Source organism: Strix aluco, chromosome Z (assembly GCF_031877795.1).
Source record: "Strix aluco isolate bStrAlu1 chromosome Z, bStrAlu1.hap1, whole genome shotgun sequence".
In the NCBI taxonomy this organism is placed as follows: Eukaryota; Metazoa; Chordata; class Aves; order Strigiformes; family Strigidae; genus Strix; species Strix aluco.
Genome location: NC_133971.1, coordinates 71,949,539 through 71,974,922, shown reverse-complemented (window position 1 = coordinate 71,974,922; position 25,384 = coordinate 71,949,539). Strand labels below are relative to the sequence as shown.

Here is a 25,384-nt window from a genome sequence, read left to right as displayed (position 1 = left end):
TTTATCAATTAAAAGAAAACCAGAATGTGAACATTTCTTAATTCAAGAACAAATCATAGAACTAAAAGTTATATGGACTTCATTAGAAATCTACTACTGAAGCTGTCTGTTCACTCATAGGGAAAATAATGATGAGGTGGAGTAGGTTTTTGGTCTCCATCCTCATGGGAGTCACTGGGAGGGTATGCCTTTGGTGCCTTGAGGAAAATTCTGACACATTCAGGTTTGGGCAAGATCTGGATCAGGTCTCAGTACTGTGTCTGCCTGGGGCACCACTGGGACAAGGGGGTGGGCACTACTCTTCTTCCAGGAAGCCCTTGCAGAGATGCCTGGGCTATTCATGAACAGCTCCTTACAAGCCTTTTTGTTTTGCATGTAGTTCTCAAGGCAAGTGAGACCTTGCAGATGGGCAACAAGTTTGCTGCTGTCATGGTTGAAATGATTGCTTCACCTTTGCTTCTGCACATTTGCATTTACAGATTTGTTACAAAGGAAAGACAACAACAGAGCAAATGGGAAAATCTCTTGGTGGCTCGCCTCAGGTAGGTATTTTCCTCTTTCTTTGGAGAGTCTACTGTCCAGCCCAGGTGCTTGGCATCTCTGTGCCTGTCCCAACGGGTAGTGATAGCTTCATATATTGTAATGGGGCATGCTTCACCTGAATCCACAAACTACTCCTTGGGGGTATATTTATGTGCAATTGAATTATTGCTTGCACATCTACCATGTACTACCCCTGTCCTTATGTGTGAGAAGTTATTTTTCCAAATCTCATTTTTGCATGAGTATTACTATTAACTAAAAACTAGATCAGCTTACCCTTTTGCCATTTGTAGGCCACTCCTCAGAGTTACTGTAGGCTTTTCAGTTTCAGGCCAGAACAGTTTGGACATGGCTAATGATGCTGGTGCTGACATGACAGAAGCAGTCAGCAGGTGGGAGGCAGAAACCTAGAATTCCAGGTGACAGAAAATACACTGTGATAACCACATTATGCACAAACATGAAGGAAAGCAATTAAAATTGTTAGATGCTTGGATGATTTTTCTATGGGGCATCATTAAAGACTTCACGTTACTCCTAAGGAAAAGAAAAGAAGGAGCAATACAGGAGAATGCCAGTTGGAGACAGAAAAAGTCTAAGGGGTGAAAAGTACAGAATAATCTTTCTAAGAGGCAAACTGCTTCACTCCTCTCTAATGGCAAGCCAGAAGTCAAAAGAAACAAAGAAAGCCAGGTCCACTGAGGGCAGCCGGGTGTAGCAATAATGGATCAGCTGAGTGAGAGCCAGCCTTCCTTAACACCTCCCTGTATGCCTTGCAATGGCAGAAAAATATTTTACCCCTTGAAGTTGTGTTTTTTAAAAAAAAAAAAATTACATAAATTATAACATAACTTCCTCTATTCCCCTTTCGCCTCTTCTTCCACAAATTTATACACAAAACAACTTTGCTAACTTCTGCAGTATTTCTCTCTCTCCTTCTCTCACTCTCTCATTCTTTTTGGCCAATACTCCATTCTTGCCTCTGCCTCTCCACTGTATTTTATTCAAATATGGAACTAATAAATTTATCAACTATCCCCCAGTGACTCTGATCATAAATCACACCTTCAACCCTGTTTTTCTGGCTTTGTGCTGTCAACCCCTCAGCAGATGAGATGTTTAACTACTACCTGTGTTTGTACAGCATCACTAGAATCTCAGTCACAAGTCAACTCATCAGACTCACATGGCTAGCAATCACTCCTGAAGGACTTTATCTATATCACTGCCACAGAAGTGGGAGGGTTGATCAGTTAGTATATTCCACATCAGTTCATCTGGACTGTAGGAAAGTATACAAATCAGTCATTTCCTTGCTATGGCAGGAAGTCTCTCTTCTATTACTTAGGTAGATGTTTGTGCTACTTAATATCTTCAACGTCAGATCTTGGTATCCTTTTTACTGTCAGAAGACAGAGGATTTTTATGGTTAATTCCTTCAGGAAAAAAAAAAAAAAAAAAAGATGGGAATGACTCAGGTATACTCCCAGAACGTTTTAGTTGGGTGTCTATACTTACATGATTTCAGATAAACAGTATATATTTTCCAGTTCTCTTTCCCCATCTTACCCCAAAAGAAATATATGCTCCTAAGACACTTCCAGCAATAGTTGAGAACCCTGCTGTCATGACTGCATGGAGTTCAGATTTGGTGATGTATGGTAAGTAGGGCCGTATCAGGAGAGGAGACTCTGTCTGGAAGTGAAAAACAACTACAAATTAAGAACTTCCCAACAAACCCTCGGAGTTTTATTAACAGGACATAAAAATGAATGGCTGCATCACACTTTCTTAGGTGTCTTTGAGTAGTTAATCTTAGTGCTAATGAGTGTTCTGAATATTAATAAATTGGAGTTTTTTTACCCCAAAAAGGAAAATTATACCAACATCTATCTTGTCTGAAGACAATTCTTGCTGGTTTGTTGTCCCTCCAAAGGGCCAATGAAACTGCCAAGAAATCCTAATCCAATTCTGAAAGAGTTAGGGACAGTCACAGGTCTGAGCCACAGGTAAGGCTGTGCGTCAAGTGAAACATGCGCACTAGTCACTATGGGCAGCTTAAAGCTCCCAGCCCCTCTGACATGTGTGTGAGCACATCCTAGAGGCAGTGTCATGCAGAAGTACTAGTTTAAATCTTGAAGCCATGTGATACAGTGATGGACCACTGTTAAATAACTGATATGCTAATGTTGCTTTTGAGCTTGAATGCTGCTTGGTGATCTTTCCACGCTGCTTTGAAGCCTGGGACAGACACTGCTGTAGTGTGGGTTTAATGGATTTCCCATTAAACTGGACTATTAGACTCTGTCCCATGCTTTTGTGGCTAAGGCCTTGGACAGGCAGCCCTGGATCTTAGTTCTCTTCATTGTGTGTCCTTCCTGCTCTTGCCTGTTTCATATGCCCTCTTTTCATCCCTTTTGCCTTTTCAGTTGAAAACAACCTGCAACTGCTATTTCTTCATAGCCTTGGAGTAGTCTGGTAGTAATTTTAAAGGAGATCTATCACCTGTGTTTGTGCTTGACTTTCTGTTGGGAAAACATATGGTTCCCAAAACCCACCCCATTATGCATCACTGCCAACGTATGAATGTACTGCAATTCTGGAAATCAGCCACCAGTCCTGCTGTACTGGATTCCTAGCTTCATATGAAGTGATGATTTTTTTCATACACAGATGTTCATTGAGCTGCAGTATTTCTCAGTATTCAGAAATCCTGTGCTATTACATTTTACTGTGTTCCAACTCACCTGTCCCACAAATATGTTACCTGCAGCTACCAGAGACTCAACAGGAGTTGTCCCCATGAAAATCTGCATTATCCAGCCAACCTAAAATGATTAAAAATGAAAAAAAAAAACCCAAAACACATGCTACGTAAGCCAGAGGAAGAATAATTTAACAGAATTGAGAGAACCCCAAGCTCCTTCTGGGCACTAAATTGTTAAACTAAATTAATCAAAGCAGATATTTTGATGTGTCCTTATTACTTATGTACCTGTTCAAAGGGACTTGGACCATATGAAGGGAAAAAAAATGTGAAATTTAGATTAAGGCTAAAAATGCCTCGTAGAAATTTTAGCACACAATTTCAGCTGGATGAGGTTTGTGGTGCTTATATGATCCTGTGAATGAGGAGGACAAAGGACTTTTATTACGAGTACCTTTAAATAAGGTTTAACTACCACAATGCAGAAAGATCTTTTCCCTCATATGATAAGTTCATTGGGCAGACAGGGGAAATGGACTTTCTGTGGACTTGCTCTTATCTTAATGGACACTGGGACTGGACATAGGACCTGACAGAAACGAACACTTAGAGCATGAGGTGAGGAAACAGACTCTGATCTTATTCTGGGGATCTGTGACAGGATGGTATATGCAATTGCTACTTCCATGCATAGCAGAGAGCAGAAATCCACTGTCTGTGATGTAACCCCCATCCTGCACTTTGGGGGCTCGGAGAGGGGCAGGCAGAAAGGAAGATTTAAGCAAGCATGGCATCTGAGGAATACTAAAGCTAGCCAGGAAAATCTAACAATTACTATGACATTAGAAATAAAACCAGGCTGGGGAGGGACGAAAGTGTGCCATGTGACGGCAATTAGGATTTTCAGTGGTAACATTTGGAACTATTTCCAGGTTAAAAATAAACAACTACTTTTCATATATCTACCCCTGAGCAGCTTGGTCAGTGCCAATGTTACAGTTCAGCTGTATGTGTTCAAAAAGTGTCCCATACTAGTCAAACTAGTACCTACTGGCAAAAATTCATACCTTTCCAATGAGCCACTGCATGAACCCGACGTGGTAGAGCACAGACATTACTGTGCTGAAAAAGACCACAATTGGCAGGACCTGTTTTGGAGACACAAAATCATTAACACTTCTATGGCGGTTTTCCTTTCCTTGATGCTATAGGCCATTTAATTTTTGAAAAAAAGAGGCTCATACTTCTGGAGATAAACGTATTGAAAACTCATAATTAAGTTTACATTTATGCTGTGAAATTTTTAACCTTCTATACTCATTGTTTATGTTTGTGCTAGAATTCACTATTTTTCATATATCTACATAGTTTTCTAACAGGACTGCAATGGTTTTGAAACTGTCTGGTTTAACATGATATGCATTAGTTTATAGCCATGTGTAAGTCAGCTCAAACATTTACTGGGCAATGGCATCTACAAAGACTTGGATATCTACATCTATAGACTTCAAAAATCATGAACAGAAATACAGTGGGACTGTGGCATAGAATTCAGAGCCCAACTTCTCTGTGTCTGTGTTTAAAAAACACACTTTAGACTGTTATATAAGCTGAAGTTGGAGATTTTGATTGGGATTGTAGCTGACTTGATTTCACAGAATCAAGAGGCAGCTTCCTTAGAAAGCCTGTACTGTGTAGCTGCCTTTTAATAACACACTGCAGAAAAATCCTCTTTTGTTCTGCTCTATTTATAGGATTGATTATAATGACAATGTGGTCTATTCAAGGGCTCTGTAACAGTAAGCAGAGACAGAATCTTCTTAAAAACAAACTCACAGGTGTATACTTATTAAATACAAGAATCAAATATAAGTCTCTTTCAGTGGAGACTGAAGGAAAAATGTTTTCCTTAAACATATAATTTAAAAGAATTGTATGAATGCCTAACCCACGATCTGATGGGTTATTAAATGTGTTGTTATTTCATCTGAATAAAACTAGTATCACTTGGTTCTCAAGTATGTTAAATACACAGGATCTCAGCATTTCTATGCAGGTATACGACAGGAAGAAAAATCCCCACAAAAGTCCAAAATTAGGCAGACAGATTAGTTACAGTTAAAACAGTACCACTAACACTAGGAAGCTTTTATGTGTGTTCAGCTGAGGGCATAATGCATTATAAATAAAAGTAAGGAACAGAATGAAAAAGAACAAAACACTTTGCTAGTTCAGAGCTTTTCAGTAAATAGAAGCTCTGCCTTTCTAGAGGAGTGTTAGCACTACCAGCAATTTTGATAAAGGTTTGGAAACTCAATTTGCGTGATCAGAATCTTTAACTGAAAGGAAACAGTGCAACAGTGCAATTGTTGTGCTCTTCTACAAGTTAATATAAGGCTGCTTTCTCTAGTTTGATTCTCTGATCCTTTTAGCGATCCTCTAGGGGTGGTTTGCCATGCGGTGATAGTGGAAAGTTTAGTTCAGTAGAAGTAACACCCTTCTCCCATGCTGTTTCTCTCCTGTCATTCCCCCTCCCTGTTCCTAATAGTGTGCTAGCTGGAAAGGCATCTGGCTCCCAGCTGACTCCAGACCCTGGCACAAGTAGGGACTGCCTGGATGCCTGTAGGAAAATGGGTCTGGAGAGGCAGTGGGCAGACAGGGAAAGGTCAAAACTGTCCGTACTGGATGGTAAAAGCCATAAGTGAGTGTCCTCCAGTCTGTCACTCCAAATGGATGAGAGGAACTCTCAGGTTTGAGAGCTGTGTTTTGGTTTTAGCTGAAGAAGCAAGAAGACAATGTACTGCCTATGCTGGGTAACAGCTGGCACCCTTTGCCTTGCTTCTTGTGCACATTCCTCTGAAAATACCTTCGATAATTTTGAAACATATTTTTTCATTTTTGCAGTTGCAGGCATTTATGGATGATGCATTTGTCTTTATGAAACAGGGAATTTATTTTTCAGTTGTCATCATTTGTGTCTTGACTGCATAAAGAATTTGGGGACTATTGTACAACTAAACCCTTCTGCCTAAATGCCCATTGACTTAACGTGGTACTATAATGTTATGTCTTCATCAGAAAGGTGTATCAACCATTTAACAAGTAATTATAACTATTTGTCATGTCCAGGATACCTTTTATCTAAGGCATAACAAAATCATGTGGAAAACACTGGCAAATTATTACCCTAAAATATGCAGAATGTAAATAATCTACTTGCAATATTGCAGTGGGTTTTCAATTGTGTTGTCCACAGAGATAAATGCAATTAAAGGCACTTAACATGAAACAACTAGTTCAACTGAAAAAAACAGAACTCTTTTACAGAAAGGCTCCCCATGGTGTTAATGCACTGAAGCATTAAGTCAGTGGTTTTGAAACTCGGAAGAGAGGAAAGAACAGCCTCAGGAAAACTCTTTCTGTTCTATGTCTACATGGAATGGCCACCTCCTCTCCTCCAGCCCTGAGAGTAGCTTTGCCTTCATGCTGGGCCCACGTGTGGTTGCACATTGCAGGTGAGACAAGAGTGGGAAAACTAACACAGGAGAGTCTTCTCCCGCTTCCCATACTCTCCTTCCTCCTCTTCGTGTTGACAAAACCAGCGAAGTAGGTGGCACAGGATCAATAATGTTGGAGGGCTCCCTCTGAGGGTCTTAGGGCTTGGGTAGCAGGACATGCATGTCCAGGTAATACCTCAATGGTGAAGAGATGTGCAGGGTCATGGGGAAGGAGGGGAAAGCTCTGGTGGTGTTTCTGAGTCAGGAATCTAGCAAAGCACCCAGAGGGCAAAGGGACCTCAGTCTAGGAGCAAGTCTGGGGAGGGTGGAAGGAGCTCAGCTTTGCTGGAGCTGAGGGTACAGGATCTGGGCAGGTGAGGAATACCCCATGCAAACTTTTGTATTTGAGGAGGGGTCTGGAGAACTAGGGGATTGAGGGGGGAGAAAAGGAGGCACAGGGATGATCCAAGGAGTCAGAATATCTTCCCTCTGTAACCATGGGGGTATCGCACATCCTGTGAGTGTAGGAATATCTGCAGAGCAGGGGGAAGTCATGGTGGAACATCGGCCTTAACTGGCAGTGTTTCCTTTGTTGGTTAAATGTGAAATGTATTTGAAAATAAAAGGTCAAGGGTCCCATTTATTTCTTTCAAAGATTGCATGAAATTACTTTTAAGAAAACAAAAGCTCTTAAAACTCATTCTTCTGTCTCATGGACTCCTAGTTCCCTCTTTCTGCTAGAGTGCCCTTATTCTCTGAGTGCAAGAGTCTGCCTCAGACATGTGGGTACTCTGAACTGTTCAGTTTTTTCCTTATGTACCTTTAAAGAAGAAGTTGCTGTTTATGTTTAAGAAACATCCTGGTTTCAGACACTCCTAAAGCCTGACCTTCAAATCAAAGCCGTTCTCAGGGAGCCATAGTCAAAATCCTTCTGGCATAGCAAGGAAGTAGCAAAGTATCAGTATCAGCAAAGCAAGCTACTGATATGACAGCAGTCTAATTTCCTGCTTGCTCAATGCAAACTTTGCCTTTCATAGTCAACAGGATAGATGACTTAGTACTATGAGGTTTTTTTCTGCCTACTTTAAGTACTTGGGTGTGCTTGTTTATGTGGGCAAGTTTTTTACAGAACTCCAAAACTCTGCATCTGCATGCACGAATACACATTTAAAAAAATGCAGTTTATGCATGCAAATGCATGTATTTATGGCTAATTAGTGCTTCCAAGACTGTGTGCTCAAAGGCTGTAGTGGGGCTGGTCAGAACACTCAGTGAGTACATGCAAGGGATGTGTCTGCTCTGGTAGCTGTGTTCATCTAAGTTAGCAGAAAACTGAGGTGTACCTGCATACCACTAAGGATGCAGTATGGCTACAACTGGGCTCTGACAGTTTTCTGTGAAGATATACCCTATCACTTGTCTACTCTCTCTCAAGAGCTAAACTGAGATTGAGAGGTTTCTCTTTTGGAGGGTGCTGTGCTGTATCTTGGGGCAAGATTTGGACAGCTCAATGCTACATGCAAACATAAAATATCTGACAGAGACAAAAGAGCACTTTTGACCATCTTAATCTCTACATAAATGACAAGTGTTTCATGAGAGAATAGGCTGGCTGTCCCTCACTGATGCTGGAAGAGAGAAATCTCTTTCTACAGGAGGAGCAGATGGAGTATGTTTTGGTGTTGCTGTGCACTTGTCTGCCACTCTGTTTACCATATATATTCCTATACCAAGACAGGCAGCTCTGAAAATCAACTCATGAGTGTTGCTTTCTTGTTTTTCAGTGTGAAAATAAGCTACTTGTTGCTGTTATCCTCTTCCAGAAATTCTACATGTCTTCTGCCAGTTTATCCCATGAAATAAGACTGATGGATGTGTGCATACACAGAATAAAACTTTTGACTGCCTGATCCCTAGTTATGGCTTTAGTCAGCAACATATTTTGCATCATCACTGAGGCACTAAAAAACCACCTTGAAAATATCATATTCACAAGGTGTTGAGGAAAAAGACAGGAAAAATAACATTGGGGGTGGGAATTAAACCATTTCACCCCAAAAATATGTAACTGTGAATGCAAATTGTCATTTGACTGCTCAACAGAGTAAAGGTGAGAGGAAACTGGAAAGTGAAGTGGAAGGTACAAAAATACTGCAATTAAAATATAATTTATATTTCTTGCTAAAGTGCTTAATTTTTTTCCTCCTCTAAGATGTTCTGACTATTCTTAGTAGCAGCGTATTTTACAGGTAGCATTTTTTTTCTTAAGTAGTGAAAGAGCTAAGTGTGAAGAATATCCAGTTCGGAGTATCACATCCAGAAAAAAAAAAGATAAAAGGTGTGTAAACCCATGGTCAGCTGTCTGAAATACCAGACAGAATAATGGTATCTGAGAAAGTCCTGATACATTTCTCATGGTTGTTTGGTTTGGGGTTTTTGTTTGCTTTCTATGTTCTTAATTCCAGCCTAAACAGGTACTATGGCATGAGCTACGTGTGGAAGCAAAGTCAGACAGGATGCTGGTGCAGATTAGAGAGCACAGAGCACATAAGCTGTATTCCAGCAGTTTCCCAACAAAGTCTCCTAAGGGAGAGCTGGGAAATCTCCCTGGGATCTTACTAATGTTATAATAATGTAAGGTAATTCTTCCTGCTTATTGCAGCTTCTATCTCTTCTACCTGGTATAAGTACATGTCTAGGCTTTCCACTTCTACAGGGGGAATGTCTACAAGGCAGTGGTCTGCACAGCATTCTAGGACAGAACAGCATATGATGGTATAGCACCCTTTACTTGTGGAGAGATGGGGAAGATAGGCTGGAGGTAATATTTCTTTCAGTGACCAGGTAGGAGCCTTTCAACCTGTTCCTTGTAGAAACATATCCCAAAGTTCTGTCTACTTGTGATAAGCATTGTTAAAATTAGACTAAACAAGTGTAAGCTAACTCATTTTACAACAGTAAATGAAGGGCTTTTTGTGGGTTTCCCAAATTTTCTATTCAGAGTGTCACACAGTATGGAATAGTTTACCTCTTAGCTGATCTCTCTGGTGACTGCACTGGTATCAGATGACATACAATGAATTTATTTCCCAGCCATACTGTTCTTTTTTCTGTTATCTATCTGCCACATACAGTATACATAAAACCTGTCTTACCTTAAAAGCAAAGAAATGATTCGTATATTTCTCACCAAATACAAATTTAGCACCTGTGTCAGAGTACTCCAGAAAAGTCTAGGGACAGAAAACAAAGAAAGTTAGCCATAAGCTCTGTGACCCTGTCAAAAACTAAGCAAATATTGCTAGTTGTCTTGCACAGGTATGGTGAGGTCCAAGGAGCTTGTGGTCTGCTCTGTATGGGTCCATGCTTCACTGACTGTGTCTGGCTGAACCCACAGTCTCTGCTCTGCTCGGCTGAGAGCACAGGATGATTCAGAGTATGTAGATGAACAGCAACAGCAGAGGGCACATTTGCCTTCAGTACACAACATGATAAAGGCCATAAACTATTCTAAAAGGATAATTTATTTTTTAATCCAGATACTGTGGTGCATTTCTACACTCCCTCTCATGCAAATAAGTGCAATAAACAATACAGTTTAAAACAGAGATTTAATGGCTGAAGTAATGAGTTTTGAAAGAAGTAGCCAAAAGCCAGTCTAAAAAAAATCTGCTTTTAATTCTGATACAGTGGTGCATTTTTATGGTCCTGATGCCAACATATGCAAATAGAGACATAATAGCTGGAGTAATGAGTTATGACAGGAGTGACCGTAAGCCGTATGGAGCTAACGAAAGGGAGCACTGGGCCCACTTCAGTCAGAGATGAAAGAGGAGACTGAGAACCTGGTGGCAAAATCCAGATGACTCCCACCGCTTGCAGATTAGCACCCAGATAGACATCAAGAATGTACCTTTGCTCCCTTGCAGACAGTACATTCTGCACTGTTTTGTTTTAAATGCACTTAATTATCTGTACTGTGAAGAACAGCTAAGTGAATAGTATCCTTGGGGTGAAAAGTCAGTGGGTATTCTCTGATCTACATTTTGGACTTCTCTTATTACTTTACAGTAATGGACTACTTCAAAAAACTTTGTGCCTTCAGACTGCCTGCAGGGGCACCTACAGACCCCTCTCTAGAGATCCTTTGCTGCTCACAGCTGTGAATTTTTCTACCTGTAGTTGAATTTTCTTATATGTCGTGAGAACTATGAAATGTCCCTAAGGCCAGGACTGTGACTACTCTGAAGACAATGGTGGTTCAGCCCTGCTAAATCTCAAGGCTTTTCAGCATATCAGGTCTACTGCAAGGATGCTTTGGATTTGGGCCAGGTCTAAGAGTTTCTCTGAGTGCCCTGGAACAATAGCATTTTTGTGTTTGGAGGGTGCAAGTTATAATTTCAGCCCAAGGATGGTAAAGTCTTTAAGAAGCAGGGTCATTCTGACCATTACTCATCAGCCTGTCCCACATGGTCTTGTATTAGCTGGACAAAAAAGAATGAGAAGGTTGAATTCAGGTAGTCAATTACTCTTCTCAGAACACAGTTTTCCTCAAGAGGGGAAAACATCCAGAGACAAATAGAACCTTGATCTGACCGGCTGTTATGTAAGAGTCTCAAGAGAGAAAATTCTATAAAAATTGAACTTTTTGCCCAGTAGCTTACCTGGATCTGAATGCCTAGCCAGTTAAATACATCAAACCCCACTTTGGTCCTCAGTACAAGAAGCCCAAGGATAAACTGCATTCCTATTCCTGAAAATACTGGTCTCCAAGCAACCTAGATGGACAGAAAAATAAAAATAAAGAAACCACTTGTTATTTAAATTAATTATACTTCAGATGTTTGTTAAAATAATATAAGGGATTGTCTGATTGTACTGCAGGATAGAAGCATCTGCCAAAACAGGTTGCAGGGGACTTGGAGCGTGAATCACCCCTCCTAATTTGAGAGCTCTACAATGTGGATGTCTCCATCTGAGCCAACTGTTGAAAGCCTGGCCATGAAATATGGACATGCCCATTCACCATCATAGACTGCAAGTAATCAAGAAGTGGGAAAAGGAGAGATAGTTCTTCCTGTGCTATAGTTTATAGATGAAATGGACGTACATGAGGGCAGCAGACATGATTCTTCTCTTTTTTTTTTCAACTGGAATGAAAACATCCAAAAAAAGGTAACCAAGCATGCAGATTCTTCACATATCTGGACTGGGAATAAGGAGATTTTGCTACATTTTTTTTGTGTGTGTTTGGGTAATTTCAACTCTGTTTCTGTTCCCCAGCTCTAAAGAGCTCTGATACTTGAGAACTAATCACAGTTAGATATTGCAACTCATGTGACATAAAAGCAGTTGCAGGAAAAACTGTGGCTGCCTGTGACCAGTCCCTCTTCACTACACCACAGATTTCTGCTCTGCTACCTCAGAAAACGTCTTTGTTTTGTGAAAATTGAATCAGATTATTTACAAGGCAAAGAGCTGAGATGTCACTCTAATTTATTCAGATGATATTTGAATAACACAAGCCAATTAGGTGTAATGAGGACCCATGGGAAAGCAGAAAGCGTTGGAGTACATGAGTTTTCACCTCAGTTGGAGATAGCAGCAGTTGCAAAGGATGGGGAGTGGCAGGTGTATTAGTCCCTGCTGAGGGGACTTTTTCTATTAAGAAAGTCTCCGCACTGATGCAGGAAAGTTGAAAAAGTGTTGGTGAAACTTGGTGACCTGGACAATGGATTAATATATGACTGTTGAAAGCATGTGCTGCATGCTAGGTATGCACACAGGTAAAAGCTGAGGTGGAAAGTTGTAGTTGCTGAAGTAACCCCTTTGTAATATCACAGCAGTACAGAGTGGACATCTCAGCTGGAAAATGAAAAAAAAAAAATGGCATTGACAAGCCTGTGGGAGTAGGTTAGTGAAAAGTGAGTTCTTCAGCTTGGCCTCAGCTGCTGCATTGCAGTGGTAATCAAACTTGTGAAGGATTAAGAGCTACACAAGGGAAGCACATCTCCAGCTCCCTGTGATTTATGTTAATGTGATGACAGTGTCCTCAAATGAGTGTTTGTGATGTCCTGAGGACTGTGGTGAGCCTCCTGTGGGTGGAAAGCATGAAGCAGGCCTGCCTCAGCTTGCACTGATGCTCTAGAAGCAAATGTGTTCCAATATGCATCAGGGCTGGAACAAAGGATGGGCAGAGGTCTCCCAAAATACTGAGAGCCAGATGCTGGTATAGCCCCACACATGCTCCCCAAGACGTCAGAGCAAAATTACTTTCCTCAGAAATGAAATACATCACTGGGTTTTGGTAAACCTAAATTTTGACGTTCATCAGCTTTCTGTTACTCTTATTGAACTTGGTTCTAGGGAAGAGGAAGAGCATTTGAGACATTGAACAAAAAACTCCAAAATATCCAACATGGACTAAATACTCACTCTGTTTGGGTATTTGGAAAAGATAAACATCAAGAGAACATACATCACAAGCCCACCAAAGGAGATTAGCTGGCGGGATCCCTGTTTTGCTGTGTCAAAGATGAGCCAGCAGATGATGGTTATAATAAAAGCCACACACAACACCCTAGAAAAAAAAAGTGTCAGGCATGACATCCTGAAGAAGAACAGACATTCCTTTCCCTTCCCCTCTCTACAAGATTTACATCTTTATCTGTGAATGAACTCTCTGAGCAATGTATTAAGCTGAAATGTGAAGCTCTACACAAACAGGAACCTGCCTTTGCTAATGCAACTCTGGCAACAACATCCCTTGGTGGCATCCAGAGAAATGTCCTCCAACCATGTCCCCAAAGTCAGAGTGTGGGGGAAACCCAATAAAGCATGAGTAACTTTTGTCTGGGTGTTTCTATTAAATGAGGTGTGAGAAGATACCCTCCTTTTTCACTCCATCCTCCTTTTCCTTTCCTGTCTTCTTTATTGAGTCTTTTCTTAGCTGTGGGCAAGACAGGCTGTGGTTTTTATGAATTGCATTGTGCTGTTTAACTGGTGGGTCTAAGAAACACACTATTGAGGAGCAGGTTATAAATGGTTTTCTTCTTTGTAACCGGCTGTAGTCTGTTTAGAAAAAAACCTTTTAATAAGAACAATTCTTGCTATCTCAGAAACAATGAAAAGAGCCATGTGGACATCTGTGTTCAGCATTTCTATGGTCCCCACTATCACAGAACTGTGTTCAGTTTGCATATTGAGGGCAATTATCACAGCAGCCTGAGAGGCAAGGAAATACATCATTCCATCTACAGAGGGGAAAACTAAACTAAATATAGTCCCAGTTCTTTAATGTTACTTGTGTCTAACAGTTGTTTAGTTTCCACTGATTTCAGGTACCTAGATACCTAAATTCTGGTTTTAGACCTGGATCAAAAATATTGCAGGCCAACTCCACAAAATGGCTTGGCCATTGCAATGCTGAATAACACTTTCTACACATGACAGATTTTATGTCTCTTGCAGGTAACCGTGATCTACAGTTAAGCACTTAATCTGTGATATGTACAATTTAAGTTCTGCAGCTCAGGTAATACAGCACTTACTATCCCTGGCTTGCTCATCAGGGCTCTCCTGTTCAGTTTGCTCCTGTCCCAAAAGAGGCTGCCAGATCGTCTAACGAAGGTGCCTGTGTGTGACTGCTCTCTAATGTGGCTCCTGAGCAGAAGGACCACAATCTCCATAGCATCTTTCTTAGACATTCCTGCTCCTGTGGCAAAATCATTTCAAAATCTTAAGAATAAATTGGGACATTCTTCTGAGCCCAAAATGACTCTTCCTTAGAGCTTTTTCTCTCTCAGATAGAAGGTGACCTATTTGAGACAGAAGGCAGCTGGCCAGTTTCCTTTTCCTTTATAATGAAATTTCATTTGGTCTTTTCTTTGGTCCACAAGCCTTCTTTGACTCCCCATTTTCCCAGGAATAACTTAAATTTTTATGATAACTGCTCAGGAATACTTTGAATAAGTATCTACCTATAGGTAGATATAGATCTATAAGGATCTAAGTATCTACCATTTATCTATCAGATGAATGTCTACCATCCCAAATAAGGTTGTATGATCTTATTATGACACTAAGTGTGGCTGACATGTTTTGATTCCTGAAGGTCAAGTAAAAATCGCTATGGGGATATGTGAAAAAGTATTCTCTAAATAATACACTTCAGTCTTTAGCAGTTTGCATATGTTAGAGTTAAGGTTTTTATGAATCTCACAGCTCTCTGAACAAGTGACAGTGAGGCACCTTGTGGCTTGCAGAATGAGTGCAGAAGGCTACAACACACCTGAAATTCTGTGAACATGTTCTCTTGCAACCACAAACTTGTCCTATGTCAATTTGAGGAATTTTTTTACACTTTCTGTCAAGATTTTTGATATCTAGCTACTGTATTGCAATCTTAAAGGTGTGCCTGAAATATTGAATTATTCTGTATGTATTCTTTGCAATTTGTATGATTGATTCATCTCCCTGTGCTTGTGGGTGTGTAAATTGAAATAGAACTATAGGGGTAAACTGACTAATGCTTTGTCGTTCTGCATAAATAGAAAGTAATTCACACTTACCACTTCAGCCAAAACCACTGTTTCTCCAGATACCTTTTGCCAGGGGAAAAGAATGCAGCAATTCTTTCTCCGTACTTAGCTATTAAAAAATCCCAGCAGATGACAAAGATGGCTAGGACAGTGATGATAAAGAGTGGTAAGGCTCTCTGAAAATTTAAGCTGCAGGCTGCAATAACTACTGCCAAGTATGCTGTCACAGAAACAAGAATATACATGTTGGTTAGGTTGGTCTTTTTAAAAATAGAATCATATCTTAAATTTAAAGGATATGGTTAAAGTCAGGCCTGTGTTTATCTTTTAAGTGCTTTTCTGACTCCTGGCCTAAATACCGAAAAATTTTGCTTTCATAGATAGTGTTGTTACTTACGATATGCTCATTGATATAAAAAGTGGCTTTCATCCTGTCAAAGCAGGTTATGTGCTTTGGCCAAACCAAGATCCTATCAAACATGTTAATCACTTGGGAAAAAATAAACACCTCTACAGAACTGCTTTATCCTGTGTAAAAACTGTGAATTACGAACAACGTGTTTTGTTTCTTCTTTCACAGGAGGATGAGTTTATCCAACAAAGCTAGAAGAAACACTTAGAAACATTTGTCAATTGCCTGATTTGATGACCCTCTCAAGTAATTGGGAAGCTTAGAAGTAGTTTATTTCATAAAGTAGCTGTGAAATGATTTGTCAGTTTCCCAGGTTCATTGTTAACAGCTGCTGGCCAGTGAAATATTCAGTTCTTGTAAATAAACTGATTTTGTCTATGGCAAATAAGGAAGAACTACTGATTTTTGTAAGGCAAGGGTTTTTTTTTTATGTAATTAACATATGAAGCCCTGACACATCCTTAGAACTCACTTGCTTTCTTGAGCCAGGATATGCCTGTACTATGACAAAAGCAAGGCGAGCTGATGCTAGGAGGGCAGGATATTCAGCATGCAAGAGATCCTTTTATAACCACTTTATGGTATGCTGATGCCTATCATACAGACATATTTCAGGTCTATGTGTTCTCAGTGTTCAAGTAGGAGGATCTCAAAAAGAAATCTGGTGAAGTAGAAGGAAACAAACCAACTGGGTAATTAGGAAAGGGACAAAAAAAGAGTATCAATAACTTTTCAGTGCATGCTGACATAAACCACATTTCCTCTAACAAACATTTGCTGTGGATATTAAGTTATATGGGTCAGAACAGAAAACCTTCCTTTCTAGCCTGCTGACTTAAGTTCAGGCCAAGTTGGTGCCTGACTCTTTTTAATGTGATTTCATGGTTTTGGGCAAGTTCCTACAGCTGTAACTTAATGTGCCTCTTAGAGGGGGCTTGTAATGGAGTAGACACAAAGACTGAACTATCTTTTTATCCCAAATGTAATTGGTAGTCAGATTGAAAGATGCTGGAGGAGTAATGTAGCAAGATCTGTGCTTTTGTTAAGTTTGGGAATGAGTGGAGGTTTTGTGATCTGGAGCTTTCTCTGGGACTAAATTCACTTTTACCTCCTTTCAAATGTATTCTTTAAGACAGTAGAGAGTTTTTGTGTCACATAGAAGATAGGCTCAGTCTAAAATCTCATATAGGTAAATAAATAAGGCTTCAACAACCCTGAGTGTAATATACTGTACCTGTTATTAAAATTCCATAGATCACGTAATGAATTCTGGATTTATGTTTCTTGCAAAATTCACAGGCTTTATCGTATTTCTCTTCTAAATGCCTAGGAAAATGCAAAGAAACAAACAGAACAGAAACTTGAGCTGTGGATAAAAGAGTAATTTGCACAGGAAGATCTGGTTAAATTGATCAAACCACTGGAGTATGCTGCACTTGGTAAGGGTTAAATTTGAATCCCAAAGTGCCAAAGAAAATCGTGCCAACATCTGCAGAGCTTTTTGGTGGGACTTCTTTAGTTTGATGTTGGACCAGTGAAAAAGAAGATCTGGCAGATATCTAATGGGCCAATCTGTCAACTATCTAATGGGCTGAAGTTAACATGCCAGTTCTGCTAGCCTCTGAAGTACAGCTCTTCTGTGAAGAGGTCTGTTAACAGGGTTACTGCAAACTGGGTAGGTGTTAACGACTCAGAGCCCATTAATAGACCCACAAAGATTGTTAATACAGCCAGCCCAGCACTACTATGTGGAGCAGTGGTGTTGATATGTGAAGGCTGATATGGTGTTGATGTTGTGAAGGCTTAAGACTGCATTTGTGTGTGCAAAATAACCAATGTCCATCAAAAATCTTATTACAGTGTGCATAGATGTTTCCTAAGAAGGAAAGGAGGGTAATTGTAGTGAGTTACTCTGTTCTGAGGAGTACGGAGAGGCCCATCTGTTGACCAGACCCACACCATAGGGAGGTCTGCTGCCTCCCTGGGGGTCAGGTTAGAGATATTAAAAGGAAGCTCACTGCTCTGGTGAAGCCCTCTGATCACTACCCTTTGTTGGTTATCCAGGCAGGTAATGATGAGGTGGTAGGGAGATGTCTAAAGTCACTCAAAAAGGACTTTAAGGCACTGGGGTGGCTAGTTGAAGGCTCAGGAGCTCAGGTGGTGTTTTCATCAATGCCTCAAGTGGAAGAGAAAAACACTGAAAGAGGGTGGGAAACACATCTGATTAGCATGTGGCTCAGAGACTGGTGCTACCATCAGAATTTTGAGTTCTTTGATCATGGCAAAGTTTATAAGGCACCTGGTATGATGGCGACAAATGGGACAGGAGGCATGCACCTGTCCCAGAGGGGGAAAAGGATTTGGGGGCAGGAGTTAGCAGGGCTTATTGACAGGGCTTTAAACTAGATATGAGGGGGGACGGGGAGATAACTGGGCCTGTTAGGAACAAGCTCAAGGGAAGCGTGCCAAGGCTTGAAGGATGGTGGACTAGTGAGGGCTCTCCCTCTGCCATTTCATTTGAGAGAAGGGAAAGATGTTTAGGAACCATGGAAGCACCTGAGAAGGGTCTGGTAGGAAATGGGGCCCACACTCACAAAAAGGTGTTGGATTCATGAGCTCATCTCAAGTGCAACTATACCAATGCACGCAGTATGAGCAACAAACAGGGGGAGCTTGAAGACGCGATGCAACATGAGAACTATGACATAGTAGATATCACAGAAACGTGGTGGGATGCCTCACATGACTGGAGTGCCACAATCGAAGGCTACAAGCTCTTCAGGAGGGATAGACAGGGAAGGAAGGCGGTGGAGTGGCCCTGTGTGTTAGAGAATGTTATGAGAGCTCAGAAATCAAGTATAGTGATAACGGGATTGAGAGTGTTTGGAGTAGGTTAAGGGCCAATAAAGCGGATCTTGCTGTGGGAGTCAGCTATAGACCTCCCAACCAAAGCAGTGAGGTGGATGAAGCTTTCTATAAACAGTTGGGAGAAATCTTGCAGTCACTTGCCGTTGTTCTTGTGGGGGACTTTAACCTCCTGGGTATCTGCTGGGATCACAGCACAACAGAGAGGGAACAATCCAGGGCGTTCCTGGAACGTGTGGAGGATAACTTCCTCACACAGCTGGTGACTGAGCCGACCAGGGGAGGTGCCCTCCTGGACCTGCTTCTTGTGAAAAGGGAAGCGCTTGTGGGGGAAGTAAAGGTTGGAGGTCGTCTAGGGTGCAGTGATCATGAGATGGTTGAGTTTTCGATCCTTGGAGAAACAAAGAGAGGGGTTAGTAAAACTGCCACCTTGGACTTCCGGAGGGCAAACTTTGACCTGTTCAAAAGACTGATTGACAAAATCCCTTGGGAGGCTGCCTTGAAGGATATGGGAGTCCAGGAAGGCTGGACATACTTCAAGAGAGAAGTCTTAAAAGCACAGGAGCAGGCTGTTCCTGTGTGCTGAAAAACAAGCAGGAGGGGAAGGAGACGGGCCTGGCTAAACAGGGACCTTTGGCTGGATCTCAAGAACAAAAGGAGAATCTATGACCTTTGGAAGAGGGGCCAAGTCTCTCATGAAGACTATAAAGATGTAGTGAAGCTATGCAGGGAGAACATCAGGAGAGCCAAAGCACAGCTAGAGCTCAACCTGGCTACAGCTGTTAAGGATAATAAAAAATGTTTCTGTAAATCCATTAACAACAAAAGAAGGATTAGGAAAAATCTCCTCCCTTTATTGGATGCAGAGGGAAACAGAGTAACAAAGGATGAGGAAAAGGCTGAGGTGCTCCAAGCGTACTTTGCCTCAGTCTTTAGCAGTGGAACTGGCTGTTCCCTGGACACCCAGCCTCATGAGCTGGGAGATGGGGAGGGGAAGCAGAATGAGGTCAGCACAATTAAAGAGGAAGTGGTCAGAGACCTGCTACACCACTTGGATGCACACAAGTCTGTGGGACCAGATGGATTACACCCAAGGGTGATGAAGGAGTTGGCAGATGTGATCACCAAGCCACTTTCCATGATTTACCTGAAGTCATGGCTAACTGGGGAGGTGCCACTGGACTGGGGGGTAGTAAATGTAACACCCATCTACAAGAGAGGCAGAAAGGAGGATCCAGGAAACTATAGACCTGTCAGTCTGACCTCGGTGCCAGGGAAGGTCATGGAGCAGGTCATCTTGAGTGCCATTACAAGTCATATAATGGTCAACCAGGGGATCACACCTAGTCAGCATGGGGTTATGAAAGGCAGGTCCTGCCTGACAAACCTGATCTCCTTCTATAACAAGTTGACCCGACTATTGGATGAGGGAAAGGCTGTGGATATTGTCTACCTGGATTTTTGAAAAGCATTTGACACAGTTCCCCAGGCTGCCCATGGCCTGGATGAGCGTACGGTCTGCTGGGTCAAGCACTGGCTGGATGGACAGTCCCAGAGAGTGATGGTCAATGGGGTTAAATCCAGCTGGCAGCCAGTCACAAGTGGTGTTCCTCAGGGCTCGGTGTTGGGACCATTTCTGTTTAACATCTTTATTGATGATCTTGATAAGGACATAGAGTGTATCATCAGTAAGTTCGCAGATGGCACCAAGTTAAGCGGGAGTGTCGATCTGCATGAGGATAGGGAGGCTCTACAGAGAGACTTGGATAGATTGGATCGGTGGGCCAACATTCACGTGATGAAGTGCCAGGTCCTGCATTTGGGCCACAACAACCCTATGCATCGCTACAGGCTTGGGGAGCTGTGGCTGGAGAGCTGTCTGGAAGAGAAGGATCTGGGAGTTCTAATTGACAAGCAGCTGAACATGAGCCAGCAGTGTGACTGGGTGGCCAAGAAAGTCAACGGCATCCTGGCTTGTATTAGAAATAGTGTGACCAGCAGAAGTATGGAGGTGATAGTCCCCCTGTACTCTGCACTGGTGAGGCCACACCTGGAGTACTGTGTCCAGTTTTGAGCACCTCAATATAAGAGAGATATCGAGGTGCTGGAGCGAGTGCAGAGGAGGGCAACAAAGCTGGTGAAGGGCCTGGAGAATAAATCCTATGAGGAGCGATCGAAGGAGCTGGGACTGTTTAGCTTGAAGAAGAGAAGGCTGAGGGGAGACCTTATCACTCTCTACTGTCTGAAAGGACATTGTAGAGAGGTTGGTGCTGGTCTCTTCTCACAGGTAATTAGCGATAGAACAAGAGGGAATGGCTTTAAACTGTGACAGGGGAGGTTTAGACTGGACATTAGGAAAAAATTTTTCACAGAGAGAGTGGTCAGACAGTGGAATAGGCTGCCCAGGGAGATGGTGGCATCACCATCCCTGGATGTGTTTAAGGGTCGTTTAGATGAGATGCTGGGGGATATGGTGTAGGGGAGAACTTTGCAGAGTAGGGCTGATGGTTGGACTCAATGATCCAAAGGGTCTTTTCCAACCTGAATGATTCTGTGATTCTGTATATTTGAAAATTTGATTGTTAATTACATTAACTTTTCATCTAAGACTCATCAATTCACAGAAGCTAAAATGATTTGTTCTATTGAATGTCCTACTCTAGTATCCGTTTTTCCAGTTATTACATATGTCCCTTGTTCTTTTCTCATCTCACTAAGCGTAACACAGAGTGATTTCATGAGAGAGGCTGAAATTTAGGGAAATAGCAGTTAAGGGAGTTAATAAAACACAGACTGACATGTTAGGTATGCTAGTGATAAAGATGTATTTCAGTTACAAAAGCTGTAGCTAAATAAACACCCTCATGCTGTGCAAGATGAAAAAGAAATCACAGCTATAGCTCTGTCTCTCTAAATGGGTGTCTCACACCCTACAGTCTAAAAAGGCAATGTTATATTTAGAGATACTAATTATCCAGACTGTATTTGTTTGGAAACTAGATGCAGCTGGAGTCAATTGCAAAACAAAATGCACCATGAATATACTTCTCTTCTGCACTTAAAAAAAACCCCGAAGATGGATTAATTTAAATGAAGTTGGAGAGAAACAAGGAATATTAACTTAATTTGTATCAGCACTCTGAACAGCAGAGCAGGAACACTCTCCTTCACAGTACGAAGAGTAACAGGGTCTTTGAGAAATCTTGCTTGCTTTTGATATTTCAGTTTTAGTTCTGGGAATTCCTGTTGCCCCACAAATCATAGCTCTTTTTTATTTTTTACTTGTAAGAACATTAGGTTGTCTACCCAGTCTCAGCAGAGAGATTAGATACAACAGGAAAAGAAAGAAAAGGAGAAATGAGGGCAGATGCATGAATAAGCCAGAGTTACTTTATCAAATTTATGGTTCATCCGTCAACCATAAAAAGAAAAAAATATTATCTATCTGTTACTGCTACTTATGAGTCTTTTGGGATTTAAAATTGTTATTTTAAGATTACAATTCCTCGTAATCTCTTCTTTGCTCTAACATCTCTCTCTTCCTTGTTATTTTATTAATTTAGGTGATTATCACTTTGGTACCAGGATATTTTAGGCATATATGTCATAAATACACAGCTCTGTTCTGAAAGTTAGCAGAAAAAACCATCTTCCTTATGAAATCAATAATTTACTAAGGAAACATTATTTTCTAAGAGCTGATTTTATAGGCTTAAAGTGCAGCATGTTGCTGATGGCTTTTACTTAACCAAAGATGTTGAAAAAGCAGGTATCACTTAAGCACATTTAAAAGAGAACTTTAATGTGAAATACCTGTATATGCCAAAACTACTCTTGCTTGCATTTTGCAATTCAGAAATCCTTTTTCTGGTCGACATGTACTCTGTAAGTGAATGTTAACACCTTGCACATGTAGTGAAACCTTGTTATTAACAGACTGATCTTTCAAAGGGGTTATGTCTCAGACCACAGCCTTTTCAGTACTATCTGTTGAAAGGAATCGACACATTCAAAATGGAGGCATGCTTTGTGACTCCTACTTTTGAGCAGATGCAGGGAAGACATAGATCTTATTAGTGCCTGCTTGTAAGAGCTAATTTACAAAAAATCACTTGGTAGCAATTCCATTGCCCTTGTCAGGTGCTCAACATAAAACCAAACCTAGACAAAGTGCAAAATCAGAGAGCACAGAACAAGCTGTAGCCTGCTTGTCATGAGAATAGAGCAAAGGCTCTTCAGCTTCCAGCCTGTGAAGAGCTTGAGCTGCCCAGGGCAATGGTACTGGCTGCTGATGGAAGAATGAGGGGACCTCAGGAACAGCAAGCCCTGTGAATTAAATCTTATTTATCTCTCGGCTCTCCATGGGAGTACAAATAAACAAGAATGAATAAAAAATATACAGGTTTCATCTCTGCTCCAACTCAACCCATCTCTCTGCAGGGATGCATCTTGTTGAGCGACTCCTGTGGGCCCAGGTTTGAGGGGGAGAGAACCTGCTAACCTTGTATAGCCATTTGCTTGTCAACACTTGCTTGTGCAATTAGGTTACTTCTGGGTAAAGCTGGATACCTGCCACTGGAGGGGCTTGTCAGACTTGGTTGTTTGATCTATCAAATCTCAGCTATTGTTTTTGCTAGACAAGAACCCAAATGTTTTTAACAAGAAAGTGTTTCATGTTATGTACTGCTAAAGGACTGATAAATCTCAAAAAAGCAGAGAGGAGAAACAAGAGAATATTTAAGTGACTTCTAAATACATTTGCTAGATTTTTGAAGCAGAATTTTAGTATGATGGCATCACTAAACCTGAGCATATTAACACATCTTTAAGTTCTCCATGTACATCTTGAAAGCATAATTAAAATCTTCACAACTACTTCTGTATATAAGTGTATCATTTGTACAGGCATGAGATCTTTCCAAGTAGTCCAATTTGAGTAAGACAAAAATTTGAGATACCTAGTAAGTGAGTTACTAAAATCAGCTGACAGAGAGATAGGTTCAAAGCTGAAATGGTGTGCTGTATAACAGAATGTAGTCATAGAAATTAGGGGGAAAGTACAACATGATTTCTATGAATGTTTATATGAAGATTTAATATGACAGAAAAATACTAAGACATTAAAACGTAATTTTAAGTATTATATCCTAATTTTTTTAATGTCTTATACAGGGTTTGTAGTTTTTGCCAAAAAAACTAATCATTGAGTAAAACGTAGATGTATGCATTCACTGTGTGGTCACTTGGCACCAGAGCTAACAAAGTGTAAAAATTCTGCTCCATCAAAATGGCTTTTTTTGTAGCTATTCTATTCTTATTTTGCATTGAGGTAAATAGCTATGCAAACTGAAGGACAACAGTGAATCTTTAACTTCCTGAAAGAGATCACTGTTAAAGACCTTTCTTCAAAAAAGTCTCTTATGGAAATACTGGAAAAGTAGTTAACGTACAAAAAGAAAAAATATTGCTCCTTTAATTTGCAAGGCTTCAGAAGGATAGTTTCATGATCACACATGTCAGTTGAAATGTATAATAATTTTAAATACAATGTGTTCCTCTATTACACATTGCTAGGCAATATGAAGGTCTGTGTAGCATAGGGAGTGAAATTTAGAGCTGTCACTCCAAAAGCAGAACCACTGGCAGCTTATTGCTTAGGCCAGGATGAAGTGAGTGGAAAACTTACTCATCCAAAAGACATTACCCTTTCAAGCGTGGTTGCTCATCACCTACTGAGTCACGTTTGTTTTCATGCAGATCACTCTCAATATTGATGTATTCATCCTCCTGGAAAACAGATCAGTATCAAGGCTGTGAGAGGGGTACATGCTTGTTAAGTAAGGTGTGAAAAAACAGATTCCCACTGGCAGATGGCTGAAGCAGTCTCACGGCTTTCCCATCTGCACTAAGTGCATGGCTTCAGCTCTCCTCTCTGCCAGCAATGCTGTGATCAGTATCAGGCAAACCTGGTGGTTAAACTGCGGCTATGAACCTTCCCAAGCCATCCACACCATTCTGAAAAGGGAAATAAAGTTACTCAGAGCTGAGGAGGGGCCCCTACAGAGTACCACTGCAAACACACCAAAAAGTGACAGCTTCAGGTAGGGATGGTAGAGCTGCTAATTAGCCAGCTTGCCCAGCACCTCCTATTGATGACCCCCTGTTTCTGATGCTTCTCTCTTTGCAGAACTAAAATATGATGGAAATTTTATGTATGGACAATGGTTGAATTGGGGGTGTGTGTGTCTTATTATTTTAAAAATTTAACTAAGCCAATACATTTATTCTTAAGAAAAGCTGCTGAGAAAAGGTAACAGGTCACAATCCTTCAAAGAGAGCTAGCATCCATGGGCTTTGTAGCAGAAACTTGAAATCTGGCCACATAGCACATTTGCATCAGGAACATACCTTTTTGCTACCTGAATCCACATAAGCCTAGCTGCATTAAGGCTTTTGAACAACTGCTGCCTGACCTCCACCATGTTAAAGGACTGTCCTTGAGGTGGTTGGGAGTAGTACAGCCCCTGGGAGCTAATCAGTGCACCCGTGGGTGCTGCCGTGTCCACCCTGTTTTCCTTACCCTGACCTGGTCCAGAGGGGCAGAGGCAAGGTGCCTGTCCCATGGATACATACATCCATGCTCATGATGGGGCATCTGGAGGGCCTGGTGACCCAAGCCAGGCAACTGTTGTGTTTAATGACAGCAGTGTAACTGCACGTGGCCCTTGTGCCATGCTCGCGCCTCCTCATTTTAACGCCATGCCAGGGCAGTGTGACTGGTTGCCTGCCCTTGGGTGTCCAGCCAGGACCACGGTGAATG

At 41.2% G+C, this 25,384-nt stretch overlaps 1 protein-coding gene across 1 annotated transcript in view; it reads right to left on the bottom strand.

The window, feature by feature from the left end:
* The window catches only part of SLC28A3 (solute carrier family 28 member 3), a 47,400-nt gene that overhangs the window by 9,513 nt on the left and 12,503 nt on the right, over positions 1-25,384 (bottom strand). Inside the window, exons 3-12 of the mRNA XM_074813664.1 lie at positions 24,269-24,351; positions 16,934-17,025; positions 15,318-15,507; positions 13,183-13,327; positions 11,412-11,525; positions 9,903-9,980; positions 4,318-4,398; positions 3,291-3,371; positions 2,113-2,238; positions 820-950 (exon numbers count right to left, since the gene is read on the bottom strand). Of these exons, the coding sequence (XP_074669765.1) occupies positions 820-950; positions 2,113-2,238; positions 3,291-3,371; positions 4,318-4,398; positions 9,903-9,980; positions 11,412-11,525; positions 13,183-13,327; positions 15,318-15,507; positions 16,934-17,025; positions 24,269-24,351 (1,121 nt within the window). The remainder of the gene's footprint in view (positions 1-819; positions 951-2,112; positions 2,239-3,290; positions 3,372-4,317; positions 4,399-9,902; positions 9,981-11,411; positions 11,526-13,182; positions 13,328-15,317; positions 15,508-16,933; positions 17,026-24,268; positions 24,352-25,384) is intronic.